This window comes from Xiphias gladius, chromosome 18 (genome assembly GCF_016859285.1).
Source record: "Xiphias gladius isolate SHS-SW01 ecotype Sanya breed wild chromosome 18, ASM1685928v1, whole genome shotgun sequence".
Lineage (NCBI taxonomy): Eukaryota > Metazoa > Chordata > Actinopteri > Istiophoriformes > Xiphiidae > Xiphias > Xiphias gladius.
In genome coordinates, this window is record NC_053417.1 from 17,919,496 (window position 1) to 17,942,771 (window position 23,276).

At 39.2% G+C, this 23,276-nt stretch overlaps 1 protein-coding gene and 1 long non-coding RNA gene across 3 annotated transcripts in view; one reads left to right on the top strand and one right to left on the bottom strand.

Annotated features, from left to right (window-relative positions):
- LOC120804203 overlaps positions 1 to 23,276 on the top strand; it is a 56,153-nt gene that overhangs the window by 24,415 nt on the left and 8,462 nt on the right. For both annotated transcript variants that reach the window (XR_005709422.1, XR_005709421.1), the window contains exons 2-3: positions 14,454 to 14,660; positions 18,329 to 18,442. This is a non-coding gene — a long non-coding RNA (uncharacterized LOC120804203). The remainder of the gene's footprint in view (positions 1 to 14,453; positions 14,661 to 18,328; positions 18,443 to 23,276) is intronic.
- Positions 1,060 to 13,608, bottom strand: opn7b (opsin 7, group member b). Its single transcript, XM_040153482.1, has 5 exons — positions 13,521 to 13,608; positions 13,259 to 13,421; positions 11,573 to 11,700; positions 1,671 to 2,005; positions 1,060 to 1,560 (listed from the first exon to the last, which is right to left on the bottom strand). The coding sequence occupies exons 1-5, from the start codon at positions 13,606 to 13,608 to the stop codon at positions 1,060 to 1,062; spliced, it is 1,215 nt and encodes a 404-aa protein (XP_040009416.1).

Here is a 23,276-nt window from a genome sequence, read left to right on the forward strand (position 1 = left end):
AATTATAAAAATAGATTTTAAAAAAACTGACATTTAAATATTATCTGCCCCAATGGTACAAATGTTTTGTACAATTTGCAATTTGTCGCTTATATCACACTGTGGTCCTCAGAAACTTTAGATGTTAGATGCTCAAACTACTTTTCTGTCACTATCTGGAACATTTTTGTCTTGAGGGCTCCAAATAAAGTATATTGGAAGAGAATAGAGCTTACTGAGTGTTACAGATTTGATAACAGAAAGTCTTCTGCCTCTATAATTCAGTCATGCCTTTTGTCCTGGACACAGCTGATGAGTCACAATTGGCACCTCCTCCTCTCCTCTGCAGATGGATCAATACAACAACCCTGGGGTCATGTTAATTTTTACACATGTAACAGAGGGCTCACAAAGTCAAATCTTTACCTCAGCGATTTGTTCTTATACTCATTAAAGGCCTATTTTATGAAGATAAATGTAGAGGCTGACACACTGTAGTTAAAGTAATTGGGGCTTGATTTAAACCTTTTATCATTTGGTGGTCCTTCAGTTTGAGGCATGCATGAATAAATACTTGTAACATCAAATACATCATCAAATACAGTACTTGTAATAAATACATATAAGGTAGTTTAGGAAGTAAGAAGTTTCAATATCACCGCCTCCCTCTAAATCCAGCTTGAACTGATTTGCATCGATTCTCAGTTTCCTTTGCCTAATGCTGATCGGTCAAAGTGATCAGGTAGTTATTGACGCAAGGTAATTTGACCTGATGAAATACTGATGTCCACATTTGTGGTTGCATGTTGGCTGTTTGGCTCATTTATCCTTCTGTATTGGCTTCCAACTTTGTAGTCATTTGTTTTTGGCAGTATCACATATTTCAGGCATGAAACAAGTTCTTAAACTTTGACCTTTAGAGTTATAACATGTTTTCCTTCAATCATTCTCGATGTTTTTGTTTTTAATTACATTTTCCCTTTTCCCTAGGTGCAAAGTGTCTTTCAACCTTCATTTTTGCTGGCTTCTTCTCCTCTCATTTTTTTTTCACCTTCTCACTGTCTGGTTGTGTTTGTTTCTCTAGAGGAAGTCGCTCTGCAATTCATTGGAGAGCTGACTAATAGCCACTTCACTGTGCAGAGATCCTTTAAGTATCCTGGCAGTCTGCTGCGGGCTGTAATCTGTAAGGTTTTCTCTGGTACCAGTGAGTCTTTCAGGGCAAGGACAGTGTCTGCAGGTCCTGTGGTTCTCTGGTAGTCCATTGGACATCCTTGTAGAGTTGCACTCTTCTTTGTGATGAGACTGCCTGCACGTTCCCTTCTGTGCAGAACTGTGCTGACACAGACATCCACAGAGTGTCCTTCTGCACTGGGCAACATCCCGACACAGGGACTTGCGGAAATTGGGCTTGAAGACCAGATAGACAATAGGGTTGTAAAGGGTGGAGGACTTGGCAAAGATAGCTGCCAGAGCAAAAGCCATGGGTGGTACAGTTGCTGGGTTACCAAATGCTGCCCACATGGACACAATAGCGTATGGACTCCATGCTGTCAGGAATCCAATGCAGACTGCCACGGAAAGCTGAAAAGAGACACGACAACATGCAAAAAATATTTGTTATGGAAACACATATTTACTTCAGAATATATTGCATCGTAATCTTGGAACGTGAGCCTACAGTATGCATTTACCTTAACGATAAGTGCATGTGCATTGGTGATCTTGTTCTGTGGGGACATATGCTGCTGCACAGCCTGGCGCGAGCCCCGGACAGTCACCAGGATAAATGTGTAGGACAGGAAGATGATAGTGCAGGGCACAATGTAGCAGAAGAAGAAGAGGCAGATGATGTAGCTCATAGCTGCAGAGTTTTGGCTGGGCGCATGCCAGTTGATGCAGCATGCTGTACCGTAAGGCTCGGCCCCATACTCTCCCCAGCCCGACAGGGGACCTACAGCAAAGACTCCAGCGTAGCACCAGACCCCAGCTACCAGGAGGCAGGCGTGGCAAAATGAAAACTTGTTACCTGAGGAAGAGTGTGAGTGGACAGAGACAGAGGCAGAGGAAGGAGAGTTGGCGGAATGATTACTGACAGATGAGGTAAAAGAGGAAGGATACAGAAACAACAGCATAGCAATAGCACAATATGCTACTGAAGCATATTGAGTCTGGTTACCCGATGCTGATAACGAGCAATGAGTGAGGAGGAGAGAGAGGAAGACAGGAGGAGGAATTGGAGAGATATTGTCCAATAAGTGATGAACAACTTGATGGGAAATTTCCCTCGGATGGACAGGTAGATTTGACAAGGAGAATGAAGTGCATTCTACAGACAACTCTAATTATGATAAATTCATTTTGTCTTTTATTCGGGCCAGTGTTCGGATAAGAGGTCACTTGGCCCACAGGAATGCACGTGAAGTTAGTAATCCTCGAAATGCCAGGGACCCAAATGTAAACACTATTCTGTGTGTTAGGGGAGTAGCTGCATGGCATGTTTATTAAGAGGCCAAAGTATGTGGGGAAAAAAACAAACAATTGTGAAGCTAGACAACCAATTTCCTGCACACTCCACAGCCTGAGCACTGTGCACACAAGACCTCATATAAGGAAACAGTCACCACTATTTGTCAGTGTTGGGTTAGACATTCACTTACTCAATGATAATATTTTTTCCAGCTCACATTGTATTTGCACCAGGACTGCACTTGTATATCTGGTCAAGAGAACTGTGAACCCCTGTGCCACAACATAGTGTTCATCCTTTGCAAAAGTAGCCATCTGTGTACTAATCAGTAGGTGTGAGAGACCAGCAATGTCTTGCAACGGGAGTGGCTTGCTAGCTCTTTGGTTGTTGGAGCTGTTCACAGATTTATAGTTTGATCAAAAAAACTAGGTACATGTAAACAGTGAAAAATGTATTATTCTATACTTTAATAATAACAAATAACTGCAATAACAAATCTAATAGTTTTACCGTTTAATTTTTGTATTTTATTCATATTATGACCTATTAAATTTGAGTTATGATGCATTTCTATAAATATTAGAATAATGACTGGTGGAGCACTCACTTGTCATTATACTCACGTGTATGAAAAAGGGAATCTGTGGGAAACAAATCAAACAGCCACTAACGGTCTACTGTAATTGATTTACACAAGAGCTTCTTTAGTGTGGATTCAGTGAGGAGGAGAACACAGGGAGCCTTATCTACAGTACCACACAGCCCCTACAGCTGGATGTCATCCCCTCGTACGGTTCAAGCTGAGGCTGGGGGTTGGTGGTGATAGAGGCCTGTGGAACTCGCTGAACTGTGTGGTGCTGGGGAAGGGGGCTGGTTAGCTGTTCCAGAAAGCTTTTATCTGATATGAAGCGTCCCTTCACCGATCAAACTCTCCAGCTATCTGAGTGGCACATGACGGAGAGCTGAACTCAATTTCTAACGAAAGCCCTCAAACATGTGCTGTTAAATTTTAAATTGGGATGCACTAAACTTTTTTCTTTTGATGCTGATTCAGATACCTCAACTCATGGTATCTGCCAATATTGACTACTCATCTGTTACCAGCTCTTTTTTTTCCCTCCAAAATTTAAAATCTGTTTACTGCAGCGAATGGAGCTCATTGGAATTTTTTTTTCTTTCTGGAAAGATCATTTTTTGGCATTTTGCCTTTACTTGGACATTCAGTGCAGAAAGCGACAGGAAATGTGGGGAGAGAGAGAGAGAGAAAGGGGTGTGACATGCAACAGGGGCTCTCCGGCCAAGAGTTGAACCGTGGTGGCTGCGGTTATGTGGTATGCTCCTTGACCATTCGGCCATGAGGACACTCCAGAATAATTTTCATGTGAGGTAACATGAGGGATTGCTGTGGCATGAAAAAACTCAGTCCAGGGCTCACCCGGATAGAATAAATGTAGCTGATATTGGAAATTATTCAATTTTGAAAGTGACATTGACAAAGGAACTAATTACTACAGATCTTTCAAATCTTGGCTAATACACAATCTGCTTAGATAATAATCCTTAACCTTTTCATGAAAACAAACCCTATATATGATAATACTTATAGTGGACGTTTTGTACTGCAATATTCATTCAATGTATTTACACACAGTAATTACATCTCTGTTTAGCAGTTTTCATTTCTAAGGGTCCACCATTCCTGTGCTGGGTTCAGATTGCTTGCACATGCGCAAAGGGTTCGCAGGAAAGGATGCATGCATGTAATCCAGTGCCATTTTATCTCACTGATATCAGTTTTAGTGTTTACTATTGGCTCTCTTTACCTCATATCAGAGCTGTATTAAGTTACTGCTAATGCAGACAGAACATCCTACTGCTGCACATTAAAAGCGTTCATCTGGCAGAACATAGGGTGGCTTTTAATGTGAAGAAGCCACAAGAAATGCAATCTATTGATCATTGTGGCTCACGCTGACCACAGTACTTCATCCAACGTTTGTCCAAGACAGCAATCGTTTTTTGTCAGCAGATAGTTTTTTACTTTTGCAAGGCAGTAATGGAACAGGAAGAAGTAGCCACAGTTAGCTGTTAGATGAAGAGCTGCAGACAACATGCTGCACATCTTCAACTTTAATGGGTGGAAAACTGCCTGCTCCCTGCACAGCATGAAATCTGATCACTTTTGATATCACTTCTGACCAACTTGTTTATTAAAACAACGTGAGCTTGTTTGGCTGCACTGTGAAATGATACACCAGCTGCTCTTCCGTTATATTTCTGACGCAGCAGCTGCTCAACAAGTGCTTGCTGTAGCATTAAACCACACTTCCTGCTACCACGGAGACCTTGGATATCACCAAATCCATAAGGACTGAATTCTTAAAGTGGCTATAATGCATAGTTTTATAATAAAAATGTATCAAATGACAATGTGACATGAAAAGGTGGATCATTCATAGTCAACGATCATATCTGCAGAGAATTAGCCCCCAAATCTGCAGCTCTCCTTGGCTTTACGGTGCTTTGTGACATCTTTCATCTTATTGTTCAGCTGTCCAGCCTGCAACTTAACTGTTTTAGTTCACTGTCACAGTATTGTTTTCAGTGGAAAAACCAAAAACCCGATGCACAATATCTGCTCAACACCAAAAAGCAGACAGACACGGTTAGCGACTAGCTGGTGACTAGCTGGTGAACACAGTGGAGTGTTTTGCACCTAAAAAAGCCAGATATTTCCCTCAGGAGTTGACTGCACATGGTCTAGGCTGTATTGAGTATCTAGTGATAAATTTGGTTCCGACTGTGCAGAGAGAGATGAGTCAGTACATGAACTTATACTGAATGGAAATGCTGATAACAGCTCACTGTATATACCATTTCATAGACTGCCATATATTATTTAGTGATGTTGGCTGTGACTGGGACTGAAACCTATTTAAGCTCACTTGTGCCTGAAAGGCCTCAATTATCACAGCCAATACCACTTGACATCAGGACAGATATCCCACATTGATTCTGTCGTCAGTTAACTATATGTCATTCCTCTTTAACTGTAAAGCAATTCCCCAGCTCCCCTTTTCATTCTCTGCTATTCATGCCCCACCTCCCTCTTGTCATTAGACCCTCTTATTTAGTGAACCACAGAGGGTGGGATGAGTCCTCTTATCGAGAATGCGCCTGACTCATCCACCCTCGGTCTTGTGTTTGATGGACTTTGATCCCGCGTTCACGGGTTCATCAGCGCTCCTGGGTGGCTGTATATTAAGCCAACATCCATGCACTGCTGTTTGATCACCAAGTACGGGATAATTTGCCAGCAGGGGTCTATTAAGAATAGCAATAGCTCCTTGTGAGCTACCCCAGCTATGACAAAAAGCTAATAAAAGAAAGAAAGGAAGAAGCACTCCACATCATGGTCACCCATCTGCCTAATGCTCCATCTCTTCTGTTACCAGTGTGTTTCATCAGTTGGGCCTAGGAGCATGTTCTTTAGTGCCTCATTCATGGACATTTCAACAAGAACATGACATAGTTTAATTTACATGAGTAGTAACAATGAGCCCACACTGACATCCTCTACAAAATGGTTTAGGAATGTTTTTCACAAAGTCTGTAGGAATGGTTTTTAAATCTGCATGCGTTTACTGTCAACATGTTTGAGTGTACAGAGAGAAGCATTTTTACCTGTACAGACACACCTGTCCCTGAACCATAAACTAAAACCTCAGACTGCTCATCAGCAAGGAAATCAGTCTGGTAGATTTAAAACAGACCTTGCTTTTCTGTTCTCGTTTTATAGTTTTAATATTCAGACTCAATCGCATGGACAAATCCTGGGAGAAGGCAATGCAGTTTATTAACTTGGAATACAAATCTTTGTAGAAATTATTTGCTGTTTCATCAGTTCTATTAAGACATTCGTGTAGACTCAGCCCATAAGTGTTATCACTTTTCTCTGTATATACCCCAGAAACCCAATCCTCTGACATTTTTGCCGTTATTCCATAAACACAGGTTCATTGCTTGTTTAATGGCTTGTAACTTCTTCATAAACCCATTCCACTCATTCACATTTGGCAGACTGTAGATTCTTCTAATGGGGAAATCGTTTGGTCATTGCCAGTCTTCTTATTCACATGACAATGAACTCCCCTTACAGAAAAAGTAAAGTAGTAGCAGCAGTACCAATTTGGCCTCCGGTGTGGGACGTTTTGATGTTCCCCTCTACAGGCAAAGAAAGGAATAGCTGCTGCAGTTTTAACACTGAAGTGCACACACTACCTTGAAGAGTTGTTTTTGTTTTGGCCTCTGTATCCCACTCCACTTTTTTTAAGTACCCCTCCTTACCTGTCTAGAGTACCCAGGAAAGCAGTGTTGGATGACAGAGGACACACAGTGACAGTCAAACCAGATTAGAGTTCCAATATCCAGCAAGAAATTTGCTCCGGTTGACAAAACTCACAAGTGTCAAACTTGCACAGGCTGTTACTTTCCTTACCTGTAGATGACACACATAAGCATGTCTGCATCAGATCTAACACAGTGGGCCCCATGCAAAAACAAGTCATTTCATTCTTAAGTGGCATGTCTGAACGACTTAATAGAATCTGTGGCATTCACCAATTTTCTTGTAATTTGAATTTTCTCGGAAGGTACGAACAAAATTCATGGTCCAGACCTGTCGACGAGTCATGAACAGACATACTGCCTTTTTCTTCACAGGGGCAAAACCCACTCGTTTGAATTATAGTGGCTTAATCTAAATGAAATTCGAGTTTAAATATGATACCAAAATTGATTAAATTACAAAATATATATATAAATTACTTAATGCAAAATTAATATTCTGTTTTTGTTTTTATGTAGCCCTTAACTATTACCTTATTTTTTCTGTCACAGTACAGCGCTGCTCTGATGACATGTCAGTGCAAGGTATACCATCATTATTTTCTAATTCTTCTGCGTCCTCTAATATGTGGACTGACTCTGCTAAATTTTTTAATGTTTTTTTTTGCAGACAGTAAACTTGAAGCTCCACAGTGTGAAATTTTACTCTCGTATGACATTTTGAATGAAACCATGAATGCCACAAATGAAGAAGAACAAGAAGCGTTACCCACCAATTTTAGGGGCACTGTTCACGCTAATGATCAAAACTCACGAACGCACACCTCCTCGTGAGCAGGTGGTACTCGTCAGCCTGAAATGAACCAGTAGAAACAAGTTTGTGCATTTAAAGAGAGTTTGGTGAATCTGATTTGTAACACTCGTACGAACAAGCCTCGCAGAAAAAAGTAGAAAGCAGCAGCTCAGTAGTTTCAGGAGCTTCAGGTTTCCATCAGTGTCTACACAGGATGCGTCGGTCACCGGTGTTTGGACATCAGAGTCCAACACACAATCACTGTAGTGTGTAAAATGGAAGCGGATGGACTTGAAGCCTAAAATTTTGCTTAAGGTCACAGACACACAAGTAAAGCGCGTAAAAGTGACCCTTTATGCAGCATATTGATTAAAACAGAAATGATCTGTTCTGTCAGAAGTGGTGGACAACAGAAACACGTGGCTGAAACACCTCCAGTGTCGACAAGCCGTAACATAATGCTGATGGTGTTAATTTCACACCAGTAGGTAGAGCAAGCTGATCTGAAACTGCTGGTTGTGCAGGTCTGCAATTATTTCTTGGGTCTGATTTCGATTTTTGTGTCTGTGTGGTAGAGCGGGGGAGTTAACTGTTAGAGGGCAGCTTGGTTTAATAGTGTGTCAGTAAGATTTTGTCTTACTATTTGTACAAGGTTCCTTGCAGGGAAGTCTCATAAAGGCATAATTATCTCTGCTCATTTGCATTTCAAACATTTTTATTTGTGAGGCTTGTAATCTCTGGGGTTTTACACTCTGCATTATAGACTGTGTTCCCCTGGAAAACAGAAAAGCCTTTTCAAACACAGCCTTGACTTCAGTTTGAGTGTGCCTGTTAGAAGCAATCGTTGAACCTGCTGGAGTCTGGAATAGGCTTATAATTCTATTCAGAAGTTGCTAGCTGGTGCACTAATTTTTCAAAGCTGGATATAGACAAAGCCTGAATAAGTTCAATCGTGACATGTACATGCAAGCGATGTTCGTTGTTCATCAGATCAATACAATCTAATGTAATGTAAATAAATCCTCAGTGACAAAAAGATTAATTATGCTGATTAGAAATTTGCTGCTTGAACAGTTTGCAGTAATAGCAAAGTGAAAGGAGCTGACAAGCACAAGCATCAAAATTGTAAGTGAAACTGCCTGATAACTGAGGTGTCACAGACTTCCACTGCAGTTACGGTGTGGTCATAAACTTACTTATATGCATAACTGTTTCTGATCTTAGGATGGATATGTCCTAGCTCCTTGTGCTGTCCAATAAAACACTTTGTTACCATGTTTTCAAGAGGCAGGAATACCATCAGTTTGGAATTTTCTGGGAGTAATATTTGTAGAGAGAGAGAGAGAGAGAGAGCTAAATCCCAGGATGAAAGAGAGCATTACGTTAATTTAATCTAAAACAGAGAGTAATCCAAACTCAATAATTAGCTGACCCTATTAATGCCCATGAACAACATCAGAAGGCATTTGCATAACAAAACTTAACCACAAAGTCCACAAAACCATTAATATCTACAGGGTTGGTGTTGATGTTTGTAGATAACATAACTAGATATGTTATCTAGACTAGATAACACAATCCCTGTTGGTTAGTTTCAATTTGTGACCTCTGTTTGTCTTTGTTGTGGCTGTTTGTATGTGTTGGAAATAATTTGTTGGTTTTTGAGACTGTTCCTGTTTCTCTCCATTTTTTTGAACAAGTCCATTTGCATGGGGCACATTTGATTGGCCTGATTGGAGACAAACAAATTAACCTAACTTTGAGACAATGCTAACTCAGCGTCCACTTATTAGCTTTTTTCGAGGGCTTTAATCTGTATTACATGGTTTTCATCAGTGGATGGAGGTTGCTCAGTTGTCATGTTGGCTTATAAATAAAGCACAATCAGTCTGGCCTTGCATGTCAAAAGACCAGACCCTGTGACAGTTGAAAGCTCAGGAAAAAACTAGTAAGCAGACTAGAACATGGACAGTGATTGGGATTGTTTTGTCCTACAACCTTTTATCATTTTTAATCAAATGTAAATGCATCCAAAAAGCATTTCAGATGGACTGAAATCGGATTGCTCTAATTGCTTTTTTAGACAGATGTTGAGACTGCATCTCTCTCTCTCCAAGAAACATACTAAAACTCTACTCCGCCCGTGTTTTACTATGCTAGTAAGCAGTCTGTGGAAGGGTCTGTCCTCTATGATAAAGGCAGAGATAATAGCGGTTGTTCTCCTTGCCTTATTAAAGTGACAAGGTCCCAGTGAGTTCAGCCGCAACAGTCGTACAAAAGATGCTTTGAGCTGTTGTAGCATTTATCTGATCCCTGATCAGTTCAATCACCCAATGATCTGTGAGGGTGAGAAAGTGGCATTAATGAGAGAGGAGAAGATGATAAAACATTTGGTTTGTGTCAGTTTATGGGTAGCTGTTAGTTTGCTAGGGATGATGTAATTATTGTAATTAACTGCTTGAGTGCGCAAGTTATTATTCCTCTGGTGTTTTTTGGCAGCTTCTGCTGCATTTTCCCCACCCTCTGGACTTGAGTGGGTCTGACCCTGATTTGCATGTAGCCCAAGAAAACCAAGACATATTGCAATTACACTTTTGAGCTGACCAGTAAAGATGAATATGGAGTAAAAAGTGTAAATGAAAGTGTATTAAATCTTAAATAAATTTGATCTGGCTACGAGACAATTGAAATGACAAGTGTAAATGGGGTCAGAGCAAACTTTGACATATACTTATGTCCTTTATTCTTCTCCTGAGCTCTGATGATGGATTTGTAAACTGGCAAGACCTTACCTTAAGATCCACTGGGTTATAATGAAAACAGAACTCTTTCACCTTGACATCACTGTAACCTATGCAAACAGCTGCTATTTAATGCTTTGAAAAAGATTTTGAATTGTAAGGTTACCTCAATTGTACTTGACATCTGAATGTCAACTGTAAACCTTGAGTCAATCCACATCATTATCTTTGCAGGTTGTCAATGACTTCATTTGATTTAGCATGTAAGGAAAAATGATACATGTTGTAAGCACCATCTAAATACATCTGTCAGTCCTGTTAAATTCACACAGACTGTCGTTAAAAGGAATGTCAACCACATTCACTTGAACATTCAATAAATAGTTTATAAGCCACTATAATGTAGTTGTTTGGAGATTTAAGTTTTTATTATTGTATTTATCAACAATTATAGCTCTTCCTGTGGACAACCATAAGTGGAGGGTGGCGTACAAACAGATAATTAATGAAAACATGGTAAAAGACGGTTGTAATAAAATAAATTGTCTTCATAGAAGATATAATAGTTGACAGTACTTTACATCAATAAACACATATATTATTATATGTGCTTAAAACCGCATTATAGTGTGTTATAAACCATTTATTGAATGTTTGAATGCTGCTTATAGATGCTAAATATGGGGTTATTCATGGTTCTCATGAAAGTGGCTTAAAGAAACTGACTGTTTTATGTATTCAATGCTCTTTCACTCTGGCCTTCTGTAAAATGAACAACACAAATTGAAATTCATTACTAAACCCCGATAGTATGGATGGAGCCAGAACATGCACCCAGGGAATCGTGCATTTCCAATAATTGGATGGTTTGTGAGCTTTTCAAACTAAGACCCTGCAGAGGAATACATTAAAAAAAGGTAGAGTACATTAAAAGGCCTTGTAAACATCGCATTTAACATTATTGCAGCATGGTCAACTTTACTTTGTACAAACCCTTGAGTTGTTGGCCTCTGCTTTAATGTTTCTCTCTTCAAATTCAAGGTTTTTGGCTTGGAGGGCAAGAATGAAAATCTCAAAAATATGGTGATCAGTACAGGTAAACCCACCTTCTAGGTAATCAGTATCAATAAATGAATATTTGCAACACTTTCAGTAAATTCTTTTGCTTAGAATAATGTGCTGTATTACTGTGATGATGGCAGTTTTATATATACTGAAGTAAAGTGTACAAACCGTTTGTCTTACCATAGTTTGGGCAGCAGACCTTGAGCCAGCAGACGCAGGAGAGCACCGTGAGGTTGGTCAGGCTGCACAGACCAAACAAAACGCCACAGAAGGCGTAGACAGTGCAGGTTGTCTTATTAAACAGCCACCTGAACAGAGAGAGAAGCGGGAGAGAACATTTGTTAGTGATTGTCTTCCTGATATAATGCCTAGATTTCTCTGCAAAATCCTTCTGGTGAATTACACAATTTGTACCCAGTCGATGAAACAGGTACTACATTTTCTGGGCTTCGCTTGGGTCATCGCTCACTGCAACAAGCAGTGATGTATTTTGACCCAGTTACGGCACATATGACAGTTATCGGCCGCACATGCTCAGCAGTTCAGAGAAGCAAGCAGGGAAAGCCAGGGGATGAAGCAGGAGACATATAAGGGGAAAAGTGCCATGAATTGCAACATTTTATTAATCATATTTAATGCTATTTTTTGTCTGCATTTTTTTTATATGCGACTGAGACGTTAAGCTTCTCTAAGGCCCATAGCCAGGATTTTAGAAACACTGAAATGTTGGTCCTTATTTCCAAACACATCAGCACTACTTCAAAGGAATTTCTGGGCTATGCACCACTAAAAGTTTGTGAAAAAGTTTCAGATTTTTATTTTCTCGCAATTAAAGAAAAAAAAAAATCATTCAGTAATCAAGGGTGTAGGTTTGGTGTCAAAAGAGGAATGAACTCTGAAGTCAAAGGTTCTTCCAAAAAAGCAAAGTTAATGCTTTTTCCTCAGATTATAAACATTTATATCAAGCAAGCAAATAAAAAATGATGAGTGGTTTTTGTCCTTCCATTAATAACGGTAGTATAATAAAAAAAATAAAATGGAATGAATATTTTCCAAACGGGCTTCTTAGACTGTGGAAATCGCAATCTTTGGCTAAGTTGGGTTGTGAACTCTCTGCCATCATATCCATGCGGTTGTTGAATTAATCACTCGTTTCAGCTTAACCTGCATTTCATTTTCAATCGATGAAAGTGACATCGTGTGACTCCTGTCGGTCATGCAGTGCATTCAGTGCAGCAGCCCAGGCCCATGTGAGAACTTGGGAGACAGACGACTGTAGAAGTACTGCCTTTTTTTTTACCCCCCTAAATTGAATATTAATTTTAACTACTGAAAGTATGGGGTTTTTTTTTGTTTTTGTTTTTTTACAATTCTATTATATAATTGAATTTATAATATTTGTTGAGAGCCCTAGAAAGTCCAAAAACCACTTGCAGCTGCTTGTGAAGCTTAAAGCAGCTATAACTGCTATTCTTCTGATAGCAATGAATCAAATGACAATGTGACAGGGTCAGAGTAGTGATGAACCTACAGAGAATTATCACCTGAATATGCAGCTCCCCTTAGTTTTACAGAGCTTTATAGTGAGTTTCAGTTCATTGTTTAGCTGTTTCACTGTTTTGGTTCATTCTCAGCCCTGTCATAGTGTCATTTTCGGCCATAGCAGGCAGCTGTTTGATTTTGAAAATGAGGGGGATTTGTCAGACTATCCCCCAGTGTTAATTTCACTCTTGTGTGTAATTATAATTGTAGTTACTCTCTTTGCCTTCTATTCCTTTCCTTCAGTAATAAACTGAGTGCAAAGATGACATAGCGACAAAATAGATGAAAAGAGACAGAATGGTGGAAACCTGAATGGTCACTCACATGTGAGTGTAGGCTGAGGGGATAGCCAGTGGGAACAGGGTCATGGTCATGCTCAGGTCACTGATGGCCAGGTTAACCACAAAGAACTCCGCTGGCTTCAGGGAGGACTTCTTTCTATAGGCGACGAACAGCAGGATCCCATTCCCCAGCACTGACAGCACACCTGTGAGACACAGTGACAGAATATACAGTATAAAGATGTGAGGGCACATTCATACAGTTAAAAGGTGCTTACCTAAGGGAAAAAAAAAAAAAAACTCACCAAAAATGGTGTAGAGAGTTCCCATGAGGAAGTCATTGTCTTTCGATAATGTGGACACGAGCAGAAATGTTTCTGAGGCATTTCCCATCTAGAAAAAAAAAAGGAAAAACAGACAACTAGGCAGGGGAAAGAGAAGGTGAGAAAAATCTCTATTTGGATCTGGTACAGTCATGTTTTCGGCTTCCAACCCAGGGTTGCCAGGTCTGTGTGACAAAACCAGAACAATGGCCAATCAAAACCAGCCCAAAAACCATATATAAGTCCAACAGCATTGCTATCATTGCCAAATGTATTGTAATATGTACAAAGTAACACCATAAATGTTTAGTTTGCCAACATTAAAAGCAGTTTTCCCTAAAAAGTTCTTTCTCCTAGGTCCTAATTTGGCCTTGTGTAACTAGATACAGTATATTATCATTAAAAAATATAGCTCTGTGGCATTGACCTGTGTGTGTGTGTGTGTGTGTTTGTGTATGTGGGTGGTGTGTTTGTATGTGCTGATCTGTAGTCAGATTGGTGGGATTTGGGTATAGATAAATTATTTCATTTAAAATATGGATTTTATTTATAGATATCATTCATGGAATTTGCATGTAAAATACGTCTACCCATCCAACAGACAGAAAATTCCACCTGCAGCAACAGTGCAAAAATAGCCCAATTCCACGGGAAAACCGCAGACCTGGGAACCCTATTCCGACCCCATACTATGACAGTTTTAGCTTGCCCCCATAGTGGCTGTCTTTTTGTCGGCTGTTATGTTATTGTATCATAAAATGGGTTTGGAGGGTTCTGCACTTTCATTGGCTCCGAGGGTGTTCCAGGCTAGTATTTATATACATTCAAGTCCTCGCTCCCTGGCTGTGTTTTATGTAGCTGACAGTATGGCTTCTCTTACCTTATTGCGTAACTATGACACTTATTTTCTTACAGCTCCCACTCTATTGAACTATGTGGAAAAGTCATCATTTTCTACATCATCTCCTAGACAATCTTCTAAAACTTCTACAACATTCCCCACTTCCTCAAGACAGTCCTTCATAACTGGCGTTCCCTAACATGACACACTGCGGGCTGAGAGATTGTGGTGTCTGGATTTGATTTAATCTCACAACTCTTTCCACGCTAGTGAATGCAGAGGTGAGTGGCATGGTTTATAAACTCTCACTTGTTACATGAAATTGCATTTTAGGAGCACGTTATATTTGTCTTCATATATCATAGTCTCTCTGTGACACACGCGCCCACACATGCGCAAACAAACACAAACACATGTACATGCTACATACAGAAATAAGTGTTTGATTTCAGTCTTTTTTTTTTTTTTACTCTTAGATGAGCTGTACTCAGACAACCTCCCAGACAGTGCAGTAGCCAAGAATTTGTTCGAGGGGCAACAAAGTCCAGCCATGTGTACACACACGACTTGGCTCCTCATCTCAAACACTTCTTATCTAAAAAAGCTGTCTGCTGGGGAGGAGGAGTATATACTTCTCTCTGATGAGAGCCTTAACAAAAAGAAAAAAGTCAAAGCAGTGTGACTTTCATGTCTATTTATGGGATGGGGACAAAATTGGGACAAGATTGTACGATTCCAAATTAATGGGACATGTGAATGCATTGGACCATAAAGCGGTCTATGATAAGAGCACCACTACCAAAGAAAAACATAGTTCAGATCTCCATGGATGTACCAAATGAAAATGTGTCATTTTACTCAAAGGTTGAGTAGTCCCTCCTAGATTTGGCACTGGCAGTTGTAGTCCCCATGTACATACAGCATTTCAGGAGGGACTGGAAGAAACAGTGTGGAACGTCGACAGTGTACTGCATGATACCAATTCTCCCGCTCGCACGGAGGACTACTTTAATATCACTGGATCCTCAGATCCCCCAGTGCCACTTAAGTTTTGCAAGAGACAGTGGTTTGGACATGTGCCCCTGCTGGAAAGATTTTTAGAGGTTTTCCCCCACATGGCAATGTATGTGAAGGCTGCTGACGAGAAAAGATGTCAAAATCCAGAGGTGATTCAGGAGGCTGTTAAGGACCCTCTCCTAACAGCAAAACTGAATTTCATCTTGTCAGTGAGCAAAGAGGTGACACCATTCCACACACACTAACAGACTGATGAGCCCATGGTGCCATTTCTCTCTACAGACTCGTTCAGAAATGCTTAAGAGCTTGACGAGCAGATTCATTAAGCCCAACCTCATGAGAGAAGCGTAGACCCGTCAAAAACTTATTGACGTCAAGGTGAGCCAGTCATCCAATCACATCGAATCCTCACAGGTCGACTTGGGCTTTGTTACTCAAAGAATTGTGAGAGATTCGTCCGTAGGGAAGAAAACAGGACAGAAAACATTGATGGACTTCAAAATCGCTTGCAAGAAGTGAATGCCTTTTATATATCGCATAACAATGGAAAAACTGACTGCATCTATTAACTACAAAATACATTACTTCCAGAAAGCATGGGAGCCAGTCCTCAGTGCATTACTTTCTGAATGACATACACAACACATCACTCCCCTACACTCCTGATACTTATCCCCTAAACACACACACTATTACTTTTACTGTTGTTTGCTGTTGTTGTTATTATCACTAATGCTATGATGAATTTTGCTATATATAAGAAATATAAAATCTACTGTGCTTATACTCTAAAGAGTCTCTATAAATTGATGTTTAATCTTCAAAAAAAAGTTAATGCTCACAACTGTTAAGCTCATTGAGAGATCTCCCTTGGAGTGGTCTCTGGTTTAGTATCTTTTTCTCTTGGATCCAAGGGAAATGGCAGGCACAAATGGAAAGATGCTGTGTAGAGCTAAACTGAAGAAGTCCCTGACCTTGTAAATAGTCATTGGGTGAAGAAAGAAGATTGTGATGACATTTTTCAACAATACTCATATTTTATTGATGCCGCTGTGCAGGCCCAACACTTGGAGTTTGTAAACTTTGATCCTTTCCAAGACTGCATGGACACATTTTCACATGAGTATATGGGAAAGGACAAAGAGCTCAGTAATCCATGGAGACTTTGCCGCCAACTCCTCTTAGTGTCACACGGGCAAATCTCAGCAGAGTGCGGATCCTCCATCAATCGGCAGATTGAAGTTGAGAACTTGAAGGCAGATTCATACATAACACAGTGATGTATAGCTGACCACATAAGAGCTGTGGGTGGCATACATAATGTGAGCATTGTCAGACCGCTGCTGATGTTAGTGGCATCTGCAAGGCTGAAGTATGTGACACATCAAGATGAACAGAGAAAAATGGATGAGAAAAAGAAAAAAAAAAGAGTAAAGACCTTATAGATAAGATAGATGAGCTTAAAGGGAAGAAAAGAAGAAGGACAGATGACATAAATGCTCTTGAGACCGCAGCAGACAATTTTGCACTCTACAGGCAAGCTCACACTTATTGCCAAGTCCGGTAGCCTGAGAAAGGGTGCTAAAGATAAAACAGGACAAATAGCTGAAAATGAAAGCCTATTCAACAAAAAAGTGAATGAACTGATAAGCAAATGAAGGGACATAGCAACAAAAAACAAGAGTATTGTACTGTTTTAAGTTTGAGAAAGGGCAAAACACTATTCATTGTGTAAGTGATTTTAACAAAAAAAACAAAAACAAAAAAAGTAAATGAACCAAAAAGGCCAACAAACCCAGAACACAATGGTTGGGGAGATGGTTTATTTATTTAGATTAAATTCATTTTCATCTAATCTTTTATTGTCGCAAAACATTTTATTTATGGTCATGTGTTCTTGTTTATATATCTATTCATTTGGCCGTGGTCATGTTGATGAAAAAAACGTCATGTTTTTGCTCTGTGACATGTTTTGTGTTGTTAAGCTGGTACTAATACAGTAATTGAATTGAATTGAATTGAATTGAATTGAATTTCTTTATTGTTATCGTACTGGTGTATAAAACGAAATTCAGGCACACTGCCTGAGCAGAGCACAAATATACAAGGAATACATAAGAGTGAGAAGAATATAAAACTGTACATACAAAACTCGCAGGCACTCTCACACGAAAACGCATACACACTTGGCCTACATATGCACCCTTACATGATAAAGGAGGAGCTACTTAGCTCTTCAACTCTTAAATAAGTATCTGTCTCTATCATTCAACTGACACAATATATTTTTTTTGCTGTGCTGTTTTAGAAAAGGCAAGAGGCCACATAGTCTGCTATCACTGTAACAGCATCAAAATTACGAAGTGTTCACCCATTCAAGCCTCGCTCTTTTTAATTGTTGTCTGTGAGCTTCTGTAAGGCCTGCTAATTCTCATATTAAAAATTATTTGTGTTGTAACAGTAATTAACCCTGATCCATGTATCAAACTATGTTGTGTTGGGCCCTCGAATTTGAGGTAATTATGCCTGGAAAGTATTTGAAAGGTCATTGATTTTGATGATGATGTGGGAACCCTGCTGATTAGCCCTTTCCCCAATTTACTGTAAGTGGTGACATAACAAACCATGCAGGACATTTACTGTCATTATAAGTTAGAACCTACTACAGTCTCATCCAAGTGCAGATAAGGAAAGAGGCTGTTTCATGAACAAATTCTGTACCATCCTCAACTTCACAATCAGTCTCATCTAGGAAACCTGGCAGGTTATTGTCATTCACAGAATGATGTGCTAACAACAGAGTATCCACTGTGGCCAAGACGAGTTGCTGAGGCAATCTCTTTAAAGAAATTTATAGGTAGAGAAAACATGAAAATGTGTTCATAGCCCCTGTATTTTTACTCAATGACTCAACTTTTCTTACAAATTATAGGGAGCCAACAAAGGAGATGGACACATTAAATCAACTGGCGTTAAGAGTGGAGCTGCTTGTGGATAAATCTCTATTACCAAGCACTCAGATGATTATCTTCAAAGAGAACCAGAGGTGAGGAAGTTATTTTAATGTTATTCTGTGATTTTCTTTTAGAATTTTTATGCAGCCCCGGCTAATTTTTACTCAAATGATGTCAAACAGCATTACACTCATTAATACATTTGCATGTCCCAGACAGTGTCTTGTGTCATGATGTTACAATATGTTTAGCCTTTTGCCCTTTCAGATGTTACCACAGACTTTCTTTGGGGTTGAGGTCTGGTGACTGTAGAGAGAACGGATGGGATATGAGGGTAGTTTATTAAGCCCTGAGGGGAGCTTCAGATGTCACACCAGCAGATGAGTGCACAGATAAATTCTACAAATGAATCAAGGATGCACTTGTTTTATACAAAGAATACATAGTTTATACACGTATAACTAGAAATGAAAGTATCAGTATTATGAAGAAAGCAGACATCATGTACAAAAATAACACAGAATACACTAGTTTACCAGTTAATTAAATAAGATTAGTAAATACAGATGAGAGATTTAATAACATTTATATATATGTATATATACACACACACAAACACACACATTAATATAGGCAATGTGTGTGTGTGTGTGTGTGTATACAGCATATATAATACATCTCCAGGACTTTATACTCCCTAGTCCTGGATTGCTATACTAAGTACAGTTCATTTAGATAGGGAGTGAGACACATCAATGAAGTTCTATTTATTGTGAGGATGCTAAGAAATTCATGATATTCTTACTGCTTGACATCATAGAAACAACTACCACAATGGTGAATACACAAGGTAGAGTATTGTTTTTTTATAACATGTAAATTGGCTGAAAACTCAGTTGTAATCATTGGCTGTAATCAGCTAGACCTCCTGATGGCAGCCACATGTGTAAAAAAAAAAAAAAAAAAAAAAAAAAATGTAAACACATACACCAATTAAATTGATCTACATAAGTTTGCAATAAATGTCAAGCTAAGATAATAACTAATATTTTAAGAATGAACAATACACAAACTACGATAAATGATCAACTCCATGACATAAATGACAGTAACATAGTTTTCCTTATACTTAGAGACACTGGGATGAGTTCCAATAACTGGTTCCATCTTGGTTCCAAGTTGGTAAAATACTCAGATTCATTAAACTCCATGGCCAACGAATCCCTTATATAATCTTTCATTCGTTTTCTCTGCTTAGTTAGTCTCTTTGGCCTCTCTCTCTCTCACACTGCAGGCATCAGCAAAGAAGAAAAAAGACTGACGACGTATACAAATGCGTTATAACTTACTAATAGTGTTGTTAACAGCAAACACAGATTGACTGTTCCGAAGTCACCAAAAGAACCTAAAGATGCAGGCGGAATGACAAGTCCTTTGTTTAACTATTTAGCTACCGTCCAACATGTTAAAGTACAAAATTTAGTGAGAAGTCTGTTGGATTTTTTGATAACTTGTGAAAGATGCGTGCTCAGCCTGCCGGTGTCCGATATTTTAACCTGTAACAGTGCACTGAACAATGATATTGCTCTCAGGAAAAATTATTTGCATTGTGCATGCAGAAAAGTCAGCGATTTATTTAATACTCACTGAATGATGAATGAAAATAAAGCAGAATTAGTAATCTGCTTTATCATTAGCTTCTACAGCTTCTGCAGCTGCAGCAGCCCCACAGTGAGGAGCAAATGCAGTAAAAGAAAAAAAAAAGTGAAAACAGGGTTTAATAAATGTCAGAGAGCAGTACTAAAATCTGAGGTGAAAGCCCTACAACCCTTCAGCATAGCAGAAGGGTTGAACAAACTGTTTAAAAATTTCAAAAAGGGATTCGAAAGAATTCAGATTTGAGAGGCAGTTTTGGAAGTGGTTTCAGAATTGATAAAATGCTGTCAAACCCCATCCCTAATCACACAATCACATTCCCTATGATACACCATGGGATGCTGATGTCTTCTGCTTATCTTTCTCCTCTTACTCACCTTAACACAAGTTTGTTGCCTTGTCATGTTTCTCAGTAGCACCACAGGGATATTTGATATATTTTAAAACGAAGCTAAAATATTTTCATTTTTTCCTTTTCTGTTCCTGAAAGCAAAATTCAAATTCCTAAATATACAAAGATTGAAAATGTTGTTGGTTTGATAATGCTCTTGGTGGTGTAATCAGACATTTAGACTTGACTTTACGTGCAGTTCAGCGTGTTGGAGCAAGTGGAATGTAGTTGGGAACAAAGCTGAAATTCCATCAAGGTTTTATACACCTTAATCACTAAATATTTTTATACAGACTTCACATAGCAGTTGGACTATCCGCAAGTTTTTTTATAAACTTTGACAAATGAGTCAATGCCAATCTACTGTGTCTTTGGACACAAATATGTGGAAATATATCTCCATGCAGATATTGCTGCAAGTTTCTTGAATTCCTCCTCTATGACAGCATTTTGAGGAGGAACATCTTTCAAAAACAGAAACATTTAGCACCTTTAGATGATTCTGTGTCTGTCTGCCTTTCTGATTATTTACATTTATGCCCATTCCCCTTTCTACTGTCTGCTCTACTTTCATTAATGTCAGGAGTGCAAGGGGCAAGTCTGGATTAACAGTCTGTCTGAGAGGAGGCAGGAGGAAGGAGGGGAGCAGGGTAACAGCAAGGAACCCTTGTACACCCCCATCAGTTTGAGAGGGTGGAAAAAAGTGTGATAAGGAGTGAGGAAAAGTCATAAGATGACTGTCAGCCTGTAGCTGAATGGTGGAATTGGAGCTGATAATTGTTGAAAACGCTTGTGAAAACTTAAGCCTTGCTGTCATACAGCATGGAAATAACAGTCTACACACGCACAGAATACAAACAAAAAGAGAGAGGGCAAAATTGTCAAGGATTGTGTGGGAGTTTGAGGCTGTTGTAGAAGAATGGGTGGAACTAATAAATGAGGACAAGTGAGGGATAAGAGAAATCCTGTAACTGGAACGGTCAGAATCACGGGATTGAAAGCAGAATGATGGAAACTAACCATAACACCAATGGGACAAAGGGACAATGTAAAAATTCAGTGATACTGAAAACCTCCACCATGCACACACACACATCTTGTGGAATACCCTTGTGGAATTCAAAATGATTAAATGAGTGGGAGAAAACTGAGAGTTATATTTCTACTATATACATTTGTTAAACAGATTTTAACAGTAGTTATATTTACTCATACAGTGACCCCTTGAGTCTTCAATACTACAGTAGATGTGTTTCCCTTACAGATTCCAACTAGACACCAATTTCACTGATCAAAACCATTAAAGCATGATACCTCTATATTTTTTAGGCTGGCATGTGCAAAATAGTTGAGCAAGAATAATAAAAACCTAAAAATAATGATGATGCCCCAATTACAAAGGTGTCATCATTATGTATATTTTAAAAAATAAATGCAATCCCATGCAGCTACGCGTGGACTGTCAGTAGCAGATGCTTCAACTAAGTACAGACATCAACTTTAATGATCACTTTGATTACAGAGGGCTGCAGAAACTGAGAGTCTGCTCACTAATTTATCTGCACTGTTTGTGTAGACATCAGCCCTGATATCTGCAGTCAGCTGACTAGCTAGCATTAGCTGCCCAGCATAGCTGCCCTGAACGAAGTAGAATCCAAACACAAACCCGAGAGCTCAGATCATTGTCTGAGTTTTTTCTTTTTTTTCAGTCTATCCCTCTGGTATATGCAATCTCTAGCATCACATACCTGAACACTGTTTGAAGCTAAATACAATAAAATAAATTTATATACAGTACTACTAATGTGGTTGTTGAATATGTTTTGGGGGAAAAATTCTGCCTGGATTACGTTTGCTAACAACGTAAGTAGTTTCCCATTTTGTCCAACTTGAGTACAAAGCCCAAGGGTTTAATGCTAGCGACTAGGCTTTCTGACTTGCATTCCATGCGCTGGGTTTAAGCTACAGAAACACCTGGTTATAGGGTAAACATGGAAGAGGGCAACACATCCCGCCTTGCGCTTTAAGTCAACATAGACCTTTTCAGTATTTATTGAAGGCCACACTCTTTCCCTTATATCAACCAAGTGCTCTGAGATGCCTAAAAATGCTTCAGATTTGAGGACTTATCGAAGGGGAAACAAACGAAATTTGTTGTTTTTAAAATGTTTATTTTCAAAATTTCAGTGCAGTTGACTGTAAAGAGTTTGCAGACATGCTCAAAATAAAACATTACTCATATGTATTTATATGCCAACCAACTATAGAGCCGACCCGAGTTCAGAACACAGCCTGCTCTTGATTGGCCTAAATTAAACAACTTCAGGTTTAAAACCACAGCGATCAGAGAACTGGCGTTTCATCATACTGGCATGAATCTGATAAAGAATCTCATTTAATTAATTTATTTCCTCTCATCCATCCGCACTATTCTTTAGTGTTGTATGCCAAGATACTGTGAGTATGTGATTAAATATTGTATTGCTGATAATCACATTCATTTCCACAAGGCATCACTCACCCGTCTGGCATATATCTTCTCCAGTCCAAACCCATAATTGATCACTGCATGCTTCTCTTTCCTTTCATACGTTACTGTCACTCATTAGAAGCACTATCTTCAGTATGCAGTGGGGAGAACGCAGAATAAAGTTACCAGATGAATAACAAATGACTGAGTGCAGTCAGGAGGAACAAAAAATCAAGTTTCCATTCTAACATGGAATTGTATGGGGGGCAAACTTTAAAGACAGTATCCTGTCCACCTATGTGTCCAATAGTGTTTGCTCTTATCTTTTAACTACTCATACATCTTTAGAATAAAATCTCTACTGCCATCTAAACGTGTCATCTGAAACCAGCGAAGGTTATATAAGGAT